The sequence below is a fragment of the Nannobrachium achirus genome, assembly GCF_963921795.1.
Source record: "Nannobrachium achirus genome assembly, chromosome: 22".
Classification (NCBI taxonomy): Eukaryota; Metazoa; Chordata; class Actinopteri; order Myctophiformes; family Myctophidae; genus Nannobrachium; species Nannobrachium achirus.
The window spans coordinates 37590650-37603924 of NC_137829.1; the positions used below are offsets into that span (position 1 = coordinate 37590650).

Below are 13275 nucleotides of genomic sequence, written 5' to 3' on the forward strand. Positions count from 1 at the left end.
GAGAATCTGTTTCCCTGCTTGAGACGGTTGAATCACACACACACACACACACACAAACACGCACGCACGCACACCCGCACGCACGCACGCACACACGCACACATACACTCTGTAGACATGTAGTGGTTGAGGCCTGTGTAAGTGCAGGTAGGCCACAACCTTTTTCCATTTGCAGTATTACAATTGAGTTCTAGTGTCTAAAATGTTGTTTTATATTTTATTTTCATTTTCATCAATCATTTGTACTGTACTTCAACCTAAAAAGAACCCTGAAAGCAGAAGCAGGATTCAGGCTGAATCTCATGTCACTGTGTCAATGTTCTGCACTGCTCCTTACTACTGCTCTTACTTCTCTTACACACTAAAAGTGTGTAAAAAGCACTTGTTTTTATTTTTTTGAATTTGTTTGTAAACAACCACTGAGCACAGGTGTGATGTTACTGTGTGATTTTACTGCCAACAGTAAAGGATAAAGAGAGATTTCTGCCTGAAAATGTTTCCTTCACAAAAATGCATTTTTCTCAGCTTTATGTTCTCAAAGAGCTGTTTTTTAGGCCATATTCAGCAGCTTCTAGCTAATGAATAGAACATGATAAAGACACGAAATCTTTTTCTGTTGCAAAGTAGACATTCTATTCTTCGTTGCCATATAATTGTTGTCTTTGTAGTCAAAGCCAATTTTCTCCAGTAGGCCTTCAAAGATGAGCGACAATTCTCAAATTTAGCTGGCAGTGGATGGAGCTTTTTGTTAAATTCTGTGGCAGTAAGAGAGTTAATGTGGTCTGTGAGTTTGGTGTCTTCCGTACCCTTTTTTGTCAGCCTGGCAAGAGTGGTAGAAAAAACCTTTTGTACATAACAATATCACAAGCAATTTTATACAGAAAAAGAAAAACAAGAACAAACAAACAAACATACAAACGGGCATCATTTTCTCACAGGCTGTGAGCTATGCATTTGTGAAATACATGTAAATGCATGTTGTATTTGTTTATCTTTTTGATACTAAATCGTTTTCCAGATTTGGTCCATCCTATAAGATTTAAGGCTTCTTATTTCTCTTGCACAAAGCTTTTATATTCCTCTGTGCTTTTCAGATTCCAACTGGCCCACAACTTTGAATCCCAAATATAGAGTATGAATGAATGGTTCCCTTATTCATAATCCCAGAGCAATACCTCAAACAACAAACTTGTCTGCCTTGGGGCTACATTTTATGCAGGTTTGGGCAGTAGCAATTAGTTGATTTAGAGAAAGAACATTTCCTAGTAGCTTCACTAATTTCAGAATGAGATGATACAAAAGCTACATCACTTTTCAGTGTCACGACTGTGGAATAAACTCTCCATCGCTGTCATAAATGCAGACTCATTACCAAGTTTCAGAATCCACATCACCCCCATAGCACTTCACTTTCCTTAATAAATGCAGATATTTGTTCCAAAAAGCTTCATACCCTGTATATACAGTACATAACGACAAAATGTGACAGCTCTGTTTACACAATGCTGTACCCCCTCCAAATGTATATGTTCCCAATTATCAACTGTTTTTATTATGTTTTGAAACTTGCTTTGGCAATGTAAACATACTGTATGTTTTCTCATGCCAATAAAGCTCATTTGAATTGAACAAATTGTAATTGTATCCCTTCTTGATGCTGGTTTACTATACAGCGAGTTGCTAAATGGAACCGAAACTGTGATGCCATGGAAGAACCATATAATACATCAGGTATTGATGGATTGTGAGCTTGTAGATCTGCTATTTTCTGCTCAAGTTTTCCCCACAATAGGATGCTGGCGTTTAAGTGGTTAACCACTTAACCATAGCGTACCTATTCTGAGGGCAAACATTTGGCAGAAACAGCAGATCTACAAGCTCACAGTATTGAAGCTCAACTATTTTCAGTGAAGAGACATGGTGTAGAGTTAAATACAACCGGACCCAGTATGGAGCCCTGGGGGACCCAGTCAAATAAGTATTCAAAACCTGCTCTGTCTGTTACTGACATTTTTACTTTTGACTACACCTTCACAGACTCTGGCGTGCTAGGATGGCACATGCCTTGACACATGCCTGTTATGGTTAACAGTTGAGAGCAAGTGCAAGATAGATGCATTGTAAGGACCAACTGTATATCTTAGCTTTTAAATAATATAATTTCTGTAGCAATAGAGTTTTCAGTCTACCTCAATAGTTTCTTTCCTGTCTGCACTCGGGCTCCAAGCAGAATGAATCCCTTTGAGGCTTAGGTAATGAGACAATGCCTTCTAACAGTCTGTCTGGGTGGCTGCATGTCCACCTGTCTTTCACAGCAAGCCATTATGCAGTCAAGACATAACCTGTGGTATCAAAAAATATACAACAATGCTTTGGGAATTCCACATTTATGCAGTGCTTGTCGTCCAGCTCTCCTCGAATGCCCCGAGTTCTCAGCATGTGGCCTAACTGGACACCTGAGCCATGTCATGAACAGACTGGGCCAATTTAACCAGGAGAAGATATGAAATTGGATTTAGACTTGGGGGTTGTTCAACTGTCGATGTCGTGATTGACTGAAAATCACCTCTGCTTCCTCTCTTTCTTCCTCTCCATGTGACTACATCCCTCACTGTATCTCTCTCATTACCTCTCAAACCGTTTAATTTCAAGGACTCCAATTTTTCTGTATAGGCCACAGACCCCCATAGCTGTGAGACAAATGGAAACAAAATGCCTACCCATGGCCTGATACCCCATGCAAACACACATGGTCTAAAACTGTACTTTAGCACCCAACGAGGTGTTGTGTGCTTGTAGATCTACTAGTTGTGTGCGACAGTCTTGTATGATGAGGCAGGGCTTTACTTGAAACTTGGAGATACAAGGTTTCTGCCCGACAGTGACGATATGCATTTAGGAAAATTGGTGCCAAAAGCAGCTGCAATTATGTTGTGAATAGTATGCCAGACCGCACACGAAAGCTTGAATATGCATGTATATGTTGAAATGAAATGGTGTTTATCACAGCTGGATGTTCATTCTCTAGCTGAAAGCAAAACATTGTATTTTTCTGTAAAGTTGCTTTTTTGTATTATTTATACCAGTGGTTGTTAAATATTTCGTCAAATATGTGAAATGGCATGTGGACTGTGGCGTCAGTTCAGCAAAAGCTAAGGTATGGCAACATGACTGGTGCCTAGCACACGTGCAAGACACCAGTCATGTTGCCATACCTTGTGTCTCTTTGAGTTCTTAATTCATCCTGTTTAAATGATCTTATTGCATCTCATTTGATTACTTGATAAATTGTTATAAACCCATAGATGATAATTAAACTTAGCTGAGTTGCATGGATTGGCAGGATGGCTCATCGTGATCTTTTGGTTGCACGCACGCACGCACGCACGCACGCACACACACACACACACACATTTTAACAGTCACAGTCCAGGTTACACAAAACACTCCCTTGATAGCCTATAGATGTTCTGTTCAACATCCACATGTTCCCATTGGGTCAGATAATGGATGACAAAATATATTACACTCACGTGTATATAACCATATCACTGCATGGAGACTATGGTCTGTTGCAAGGAATGAGAAAGTGGACAACTAAATGGTGTTCTTCAATTAAGCAAAGCCTAAACCTAACCCTAACTCCTGACCCTGTAAGTGGGGAACATCGAACTTGGAGAACATACGTAAGGATGACCCCAAAGTTTCGATAATGTGGAAAACCACATTTCAAGCCAGAAATGTTGATGTAGTCATGGACTCAGACCTGAATTTTAACTTTTGTTTAAATGCCAACCTACTATACATGTCAGAGAGTTATTGTTTTGCCCCTGTCTGCCAACAATCCTGAACAATGAGAAATGTGGAGTCTGCACTCCAGTTACATGGAAAATAACCACATGCAAAGCATGACAACGTTTCAATCCTTGAGGGATGTTCTTTGTATATTTTAACATGCACACACCTGTTCAGTCCTTTTTAAGTAATTTGTCCCCCAATGTGTACCTCCCCCACTGTGTGTACTACATAATCACCCACATACAGGGAAGAAGACAAAAATAAGGTTTTATTCAGGGGTGCCATTTGGGCTCACAGGGGGTGGCAGCAAAATATAAGAATCTCCTGGCTGCTTCCAGCATCATCTTAATTCTCTTTGACTTCCTTGATATTTCCAGTTTACATTTACAGTTTAGGCATTTAGCAGACGCGTTTAATCCAAAGCAACTTAAATATGCAGTCTAAATTCCACAGCACAATTGATTGCCATACAGATATTGTCATGACCATATTCTTTTCCCCCCTGTTCTTTCCGTTCTACTACACCTCTTATCGTTGTGCCCCTCCACTCTCTTTACAGCCTCTGCATAAGACATTTCTCTGATTTCTGCTCTCATCTTGTGTACCTTTACCTCATTGATTTTCTGCCCTGCATAATGCTTTCCTGCACAATGCAGACACTTTGCTTGTTCTGTTCCTTCAAAATCTTCTCTGCCGTTATCTTTCCAAATGGTAAATGGTGCATTTATATAGCGCCTTTATGCATGGCGCTTTAAATTGTGCTTTACATTCACGCATCACATCCAACACATCCCACACCTTTTGTTTCCCCCACACACAGCCTCTACGTGCCGTACTCTTCACAACAATAGTAGTTAATGGTGATCTTTTGTAAGGTCTAATGTTGCGGGTCAGGTTTTTTTCATAACCCACCCGCCACGGAGTCAAACCCACCATAGACATAGAAAAGTATAGACGCCTCCTTCGGCTCTGAGGGCATAGAAATATAAGTTGGTACTTGGTACAGTAGGCCAATCATCAGGGGCAGGTTTTTCGTACGCTGCGAAACATAAGGAACTGGATGTAACAACTGGAACAGGGACTTGCACTTACACTCTCAACTCACTTGGAGTGTTTGTATTTGTTATGTTATGCTTTCAGTGCCATTAAAATAATATGGAACATAAGGCCCTTTTCCACTGCAAGGAGGAACCAGAACTTTCCTGAACCTAATTTTTTGGTTCTGGTTTTGTTTCCATTGTGCATGGCCCGGTTTCAGAAAACGTTCCTGGAACCTTTTTTGGGTCAGGCTGGAGGTAGAACTAAACTTAGAACTAAGCTTCTACCACTTTTTCTAGTCACATGTTCAAATACTGGATTCTGATTGGCTAAATTCCGGAGGTTATGGCAGAACAACCGCCGCAGTTGTGTGAGGACGAGATCAATGCGCCTCAGTGTACATCCGGGGACTTCAGGAGGTAGTCGGAACACCTTTCCCCCAACCAACATATGACGGTCGTAGCGGTCCTATGTTTACTAACGTGCGTACGACGTCGCCGATTTATTTGGATCCAATGCAATCCGCCAACTTTAAAGCCCCTTTTCTCTGAACCTATGCCTTTCTGGAAGCGAACAGCCTCTATTTACGGCCGGAACGGTCCTTCTAACTGACGTTAGCTTAGCTGTATGCTAGACATCTTTCTCTGCATGGAGTTGGCGTCATCTGGTGGTGAGTAGAAGATGTTGTTTGTGGAACTATTTGCTGTCGTCGCGGAAGTTTTATAGGCAATAATGATTGTAACTTAATATCCTTGCAAGTTACAACTATGTGTTTTCTTTCATGTATACGGAAAAAAGTGGTAGAAAAGCTATTTACCACTCGGGGTCGGACATTATGCTCTGATAATGTCCTGTGTGAGGGTGTTATCGGACTCGGCTTCGCCTCGTCCGATCACCCCCTCACACAGGACATTATCAGAGCATAATGTCCTCTCACTCGGGGTAAATTGCTTACTTTGCTGCTCTCAATTCTGGTTATATGGAAACGTAAGCAGAACTTGGTCCCGGAACTTCAGTTCTGGAAAGTTCTTGGTTCTGGAAAGTTCTGGTTCTAGTTCTGGGTCGGCCCTACAGTGGAAATGGGGCTTATTGACTGACTGCTTGTGTCCCATTTCATTCGTATTTGCTGTTTTTGTAACAAGAAAATTCTCATTGATCAATTATGTCAGTCTTTCAAAGTTTATAGCTCTGTTCTGACCTGAATGACTAACATTAGGATGTTGGATAAAGAAAAATCGGCAATTCATTGTTTGTGTCAGTGATTGAGCAGAAGGGCAGAGGTGGTGAGAGAAGTGCGAGAGTGTGTGTGTGCGTGTGTGTGTGTGCGTGTGTGTGTGTGTGTGTGTGTGTGTGTGTGTGTGCGCGTGTGTGTGCGCGTGTGTGCGTGCGTGCGTGCGTGTCTGTCTACAGACAGGGGTGTCGCACCAAATTCTGGGCCCTGGGTACACGGATTCACTGCGGGCCCCCATGAATGTTCTTCATAGGGGGAGGGGATTTAACCCATTTAGATTGGGAGAGCATTAGATCTGCTATTTTTGAAAAATCATGAAAATGTTGCAAGTCTTTGAATATTTTTGACCTGAGTGTTTTCTAAATGCTTATAAGGTTTTTTGAAAAAACTATGTTTCTATGTCAGTAGTCCTCAAACCTTTTCATGTGAAGGAGCCCCAAAATGACATGTATTTGGCCAAGGACCCCCCATCTCAAAATATTTAGTTCCAGGGACCCCCCAGAAGCTAAATTTGAGTTACAAATGTTCGCTTAAAAAATAAATGTATTCAAAGATTTACCCACATTTTCACGACTTTTACAAGCTACAAGCTCGCAGCACGGCACTCGGTGCCGCGTTGTGAGCTTGTAGATCTGCTATTTTTCAATAGCTAAAGCATAAAATAATTAAGGCCCCTCCAACTTGGGCCCTAGTAACTAACTTTTATTGTTGTCTTGGCTGCTTTTAGATTCCACTGTTAATAGGGTACTATTCTGTTCACCTTTTTTGCCAACTTGTTTTAAGTTATTGACTTTTAATCATTTTAATAAGTGAGGACCAGACCTCCCAAAAGGTTGTCAGCCATTTATCATTGTTACTGAAGCACCTTGCACTTTACTACTACTTATATCTTATTGTTAATTTATAAGTTACTATTCATTTTAAGAGTATTGGTGTTTTTAGTGTTTTTAACAAGTGCCACAATTACATCACACTGTCATAATCCAATTAAAGCTCAAGCCCAGTAAGGGCGGCTCCTTTAAATACAGCTTGCATTCACTAGCTCTGCTTGCCTTTGATCTGAAGCCTCGGATCTGCTGCTGCTTAGCTGCCTCCTCCACCCCAGCCTCCACCTTTTGATCAGAGTCTGGCATAGGCTCAAATACTTATGATTTTATGTCTGCTGATTCAAGCTAATATCAATGTATTTCTATTGTATCCCTATGAGGGGGGTTTTGCTTAAAGTTCCATGATTTTGCTTAGCAATTGAAGCATGCATGTACAATATTGAGGGAAGATCTCAGAAGGCGGAGCCCTTTAACTGTATCCATGTGTTGCCATAAATGGTTAAATCTACTTACGTGAGTGTTCCTGACTAAACCCCTTCCTTGCTATCTAATCTCCTTTTGAGCTCATCCCTAGAAAAACAATTCCAAATGTTTCCTCAAACACTTTAATTGACAGTCCAGGTAAACTAGGCTTGTTAAATACTGATATGGGAAAAAAATATATAGGCTAGCATGTAAAGAAACCTCTTTGGTATTTTGTGTCACTGTCATGAGGGTTTCTTATAGTAGAAATGTCAGTGACGCATGCAAAATGCCGAAAATGATTATGAAAATGGAATATACCTGATCAGACCATGATCAAATAACTTGTGGACAATAAACCCAATGTATTTTTATCAAGTAAAAGTCGTTGCCAAATACAATAATTTAGCATTGATTGACTCCATGCATATATAAGCTTGCTTTGACTGTCCTCTGGTGGCTGTGCCATTGAACTACAGACACTTGGTAAGTTGTTCTGTTTTTTTCTTTTTCTTTTTTTTTCTTTTTTTTTTTTTACCAAATGGAACAGGTATAAAAGCCCTGCTAGCAGCTAGGGGCTATGTTGCCCTTTACACCCTACCACTCATTGAGTCCCAAAGATAATTTTTTTTAAAAGACATATTGTTGTCAGAATTGGGGAGCTGTTAATGTATAATCACTGAAGTCATAACATATATTAAGACTTTGCCAATAGTGGTTATTGGAGAGCCCTTCCAACAGACGCTATAGGTCATGAGGTCACTCAAATGGTTGCCACAATCATCCTCCAGGGAGCATGAATGTACTCAGCAAGTTGTATGGCAATCCACCCATTGGATTTTGAAATATCTGTAGTGCAGGTGGAAAATCTGGCCTAAGGGTGGCGCTAGAGGAAAGGCCATGGGGTCAGCAGAACCATGCAGCGTTTATCCACTTGGGTGCAGTGAAATTGCACAGCAAATTCCATGGAAAACCTGCTTGAGATCATCTTTGGGGCCAAAGTGTTAACATATGGTCAGACAGACTAACATTGCCAACCATAGAGTCCACAGGTAGTTCTAAAATAGACTAGCAGTGAATTTTAATGTTGGACCTATGGCCATGATAAAGGAAGAATAGCTTAATACAGTGGTATGTGGGGGGAAGAAATGCATCTGTATTTGGGGAAGTTGAAGTTATATGAAGTAAAAAATTAAAGAAAGGTGTGAAAGATGCATTTTCAGGTTGCAGAGAATAAAGAGTACATGAAAAACATTAAAGGAAAATGTACTGAGAAACAACACAGAGCTCAAAATCTCAAATGATGATCCAGGGCCCCTTCCTATACAAACCCATTGTAACTTCAAACTCTATCCCCCCAGGAGGAGGATGTTTTGGAGCTGTGTGGAACAGAGCTCCGCTATAGGCAGCAATGTGTGTCCTCACCAGTGAGAACTGTCCCGTTGAGTTTGAACAGGACCTTTTGTGACCACACGAGGGTGCTGTTGTTCAGGCCAGGCCAGACACACACACACACACACACACACACACACACACACACACACACACACACACACACACACACACACACACACAGCTCCACTTCGAACAGAGGTTCGATTTTTTCCCCCAAAAAAAGTGTACAGAAAGGGTTAAAATTAGGTTCTTATGTGGCCACACCCACCAGTTAATTACGTATGCCTGGTTGTCATGTTGGGTGGTGACCCAGCTGAAGTTAGCCACACCCACAGTGTTGATTCTATGATGTAATACACCGTTTGTCAGTCTTCTGATTGGTCCCTGAGACTCCCTGACTGGCCAACCAGAAAAAACCATTCACTTTTTGCTATCGGGGGTGGAGTTTGTGCAGTGGAGAATGTTGTTTCAGGCTTTCAGCAACTGTCCGCAGTGCGGAGCACGACCTTCGTCCAGTACGGCCGCGGCAGTAGGGGGCGATCTCGCTCATCATAATGAATAAGCTTCAACAAACTAGTTCACATGGACCTTATCAATGGTCTAACTAGTTACGATTGGGTACATATATTTTAAATGGGCAGAATTACGAAAAGCCAGCCTATTATGTGAGGAGAACAGATTATAGTTCTCCTCTTCCTACCCAAGATGCAATGCGCTTTCTTTTTCTATTTCTTTTCTCTCTCTGATCCAGAGGATTAAACTAATTAAAACATATATTTTCGGGGGAAAATTACTGTTTTGCTATGTAATTACTGTACCTTTTTCTTCCCTTTTTATTAATATCACGTAGATGTGTTTTTTTTGGTACTTTATATAGCTGTAATGAGGCTATGACGAAAAAAAAAATCCCATCCACTTCCACTATAAAAGAATCTGCAATAGTGATTCTGTCCCACTGGGATTAAACAAATTAAAACATATATTTTCGGGGAAACCCCCTGTTTTGCAATGTAACTACTGTACCTTTGTCTTCCCTTTTTATTAATATCACCTAGATGTTTTTCCTTTGATACTTTAAATTGCAATAATGAGGCTATGAAAAAAAAAAATCCCATTCACTGCCACTATAAAAACAATCTGCCCAGGGTTAATGTCCCAGCATAGTAACAGGGCAGAATGGGGCGGGATTTGCAAAAGCCTGAATTGTATCTGTGTTTTTGGACCGGCACTTTTGACCCACAAAGTGGCAGCCTCCAGGAAGAAACCCCAAATACAAAGGGAATATATACAGTAATTGCTCATAACAACCACACCAGGGGGTCTAATGAAGTACTGTCAACCTCCTACACATGAAAAACAGAAAAAGTACAAAACTATGGCACCGCCTCCTCCTGGCTCCTAGCTATGATAGATTCATCAAAAACACCCGTCTTTTTTTCTGGTGACTCATAATACCCTCCTAATACGTGAGCTGGCCATGTCTTTTCGATAACTTTTTTCATTTAGGAGAAATAAATGTATCAAACCTCGGTACATAATATATATATAATAATAATAGAGTATATTTACGACTCAAGTGTGTAATGGGGTGGCAACCATTTTTGGAATAATTCCTCTTGTATGCTATAGTTTTATACTTTATAAATAAAGTGTTTTATAAGGATATGAATATGATATAAAAATGTATATCATATCCTTTTAAAACAATTGGTGGCTAAAAATGAGGACATAAAAGTGGTGGTAACAGGTAGAAAGGTACTAAGCCTTTCCACCACGTGTACGTGTGTTAAAATAATGGTTAATGGGAGGGCGGGTGGACCACGGCCACGTCACTCTGACATAACCATAAACGTTATGGAGCTGTAACTCCATAATGGAGCTGGCTGATAACAGGGACTCCATGTTTGGGCATGACTGACCTGCTGGGACTCCACATATGAGTACGCCATGCCCAAATATGGAGTCCCTGTTTTCAGACTCCACTTATTAATCTGTAGGTTCACATTGGTATACACTCAATCCCTTGTGGCGATGACGCACTGCACGAAGGCTCACAGGCTGCTCGTCCGTAGAGCTTGGACCTTCACTGTGAAAGATATCCGCTGTCTCCCAGTCCAGTCGTCTACAAACTCAACGTTGTCCTTCTCGTCGCTGCAGTCGGCTGCACCCCGTCTCAACTTCCTGTCTCCCTTGCGCTCGCTACCTCGCTCCCTCCCCCACGCCTTCCGCCGTGAGGTCTCCTTCAACGTCCAAGACCACAAGGACTTCACAGATAGGGTCATCAACAGTGATCTACCTGTGATAATGGCCTTCCACGCCCACTGGTGTGGTCCCTGTAAGATCCTCGGGCCGAGGTTAGAGAAGGCTGTTGCAAAACAGAAAGGCCGCATCATCATGGCAAGAGTTGACATAGATGATCACACAGACTTGTCTATGAAATATGGGGTGTCTGCAGTTCCCACAGTAATCGCCATGCGAGGAGGTGACGTCGTCAACCGGTTTGTGGGGCTCAAAGATGATGACCAGCTGGACTCGTTTGTGGGCAGTATCATTGGACAATGATTATATTTCAGACCCCCATTTTGACCCCATTTTCTGATCTGTACCGTTCCTCTTTCATACTATGTCAGTGTCTATGTCACCGGGGATACAAATTCTGAATCCAATGCAAGAATTTGTTTTGCATGAAAAACATTCCTTGGGCTAAAAATGGCCCCCACAAAACTGTAAAACGTGATGACTCATCACTAAACCATAGTTTTGTGGGGGCCCACATTTTTTTCCCAAGGAATGTTTTTCGTGCAAAACAAATGCTTGCATTGGATTCAGAATCATGAAAAAACCCTAGTTTGACCCCTCACATGCTACTTAAAGCAGATTTATTTTTTCCCAAGGGAGTTGGGTTTGAAAAGGTTCAGAGGTGATAGACACCTTTATGAACACATTTGTGAAGAAAGCTATTGGTAAGCATTTAGTTCCCAGATTGGTCAAAGTCAGACTCGGCTAACATTCTCGAACTATGATTTCTCTCTGGGACTGGGATTGAGAACAACAGAGCCAAATTGAGTTTACTGCACTGATTAAAGCAGCGAGCTTCTGCTGAACAAGCAAGTCAGCTCTCCGAACACTTCTGACACTTCGAACAGTGCGAAAGGTCAAACCTGCAAGCTTTACCAGACAGGGACGTGCTGGCCATTGGGAAAAGCGGGACAACTCCCGAACAGCCGGTTCATTCCCGGCCATTAGGAAAAAAAATTAAATAAAATGTCGGCCTTCGTTCCATTTTGGGGGCTGGGCGGCCAACAAAGTAAATTGTCACTGTTGGGCAGAAACCTCGTATCTCCAAGTTTCAAATTTGTACATTTTTTTACAAGGCTGTCGCACAAAAGTTGTGAAAACAGCAGATCTACAAGCACACAACGCCTTGCACCGCGAGGCGTTGTGTGCTTGTAGATCGGCTGTTTTCACTAGTTTAAATCATTTTTAAAATGATAAATACAAAACAAACAGTTTTGGACCCGACAAGGTTTCAACCCGACAACAACCAAATATAACTCATGTAATTGGCCCCCTGGCTTGTCACTTGTCATGATCTGAAATGGCAAATCTTTGAGTAGCAGCAGTGCTATAGAGAGATCTCTCTCTCTATACTATAGCGTGCAATGAGGGCCTCTCCAACTCTTTTTCCCGGGCTGAATCAGGGGCCCAAGCATGTCCCTGTTACCAGATACCGGTATGAACTTTACAATGATGTATAACCATCCATTCACCCATGTAATGTTATATTAAATACGAGCGAGAGTAGCCTAGTTATTAAACAAGACAAAAATACAGCCAAATATGTTCGAAATCACAATACTTGTATTTCTTTATTGAAATATAATCGACCCCTGAGGCTAGATAGAAAGGCCATCATTTAATTGTTTGCGCCTCGTCTAGCTCTTCAGTCTGACACAGCCAGTTAGAACACAACAGACCTGGACAAAAACATTTCACCACTGTCATGAAAACCGCTTAACTTTGCTTTTCAAGTTCAATCAAAGTTTACACAGTCATTGTGAGCTGATGTATCTATCTATCTATCTATCTATCTATCTATCTATCTATCTATCTATCCTGTATACACTTAAGAAGTCATCTGGCTTATTTAATGATATACATTATATAATTTATAATGTCCATGTGATTATCTAAAAAGAGCCTTTTGATATTCCTGAGAATAACCTTTAGGAGATATGAGGTTTCAACCTGACTGTGTTTTTTACTTGGACACCTTTTTTTAAGGTGGGGAAATTGACACTCAATTGAAACACTTGAATCCTATACTTAGTTGACTGGAAGGGCTCTATAGACAAATCCACAGAGCGGCAAGCAAGCGGTACCGCAACAGCGTAACAACACAGCAGTGCTCTATGGATTCGTTTATACCCTCCTGTTTTCGCTCTACACTAAAAAGCTTTGCCAGAAAATAGTTGATCTACAAATTCACAACAAGTCGCTTTGTGACATGTTTTGAGCTTGTAG

At 41.2% G+C, this 13275-nt stretch overlaps 1 protein-coding gene and 1 long non-coding RNA gene across 2 annotated transcripts in view; one reads left to right on the forward strand and one right to left on the reverse strand.

The window, feature by feature from the left end:
* Positions 1 to 13275, reverse strand: part of LOC308308325 — an 839845-nt gene that overhangs the window by 798802 nt on the left and 27768 nt on the right. The gene's annotated exons all lie outside the window — the stretch shown is intronic.
* LOC308308113 (thioredoxin, mitochondrial-like) lies at positions 10783 to 11313 on the forward strand (the record flags this gene model as incomplete). The annotated part of the gene is made up of 1 exon (XM_080753481.1): positions 10783 to 11313. One exon carries the CDS (start codon positions 10783 to 10785, stop codon positions 11311 to 11313), a length of 531 nt encoding a protein of 176 aa, XP_080609607.1.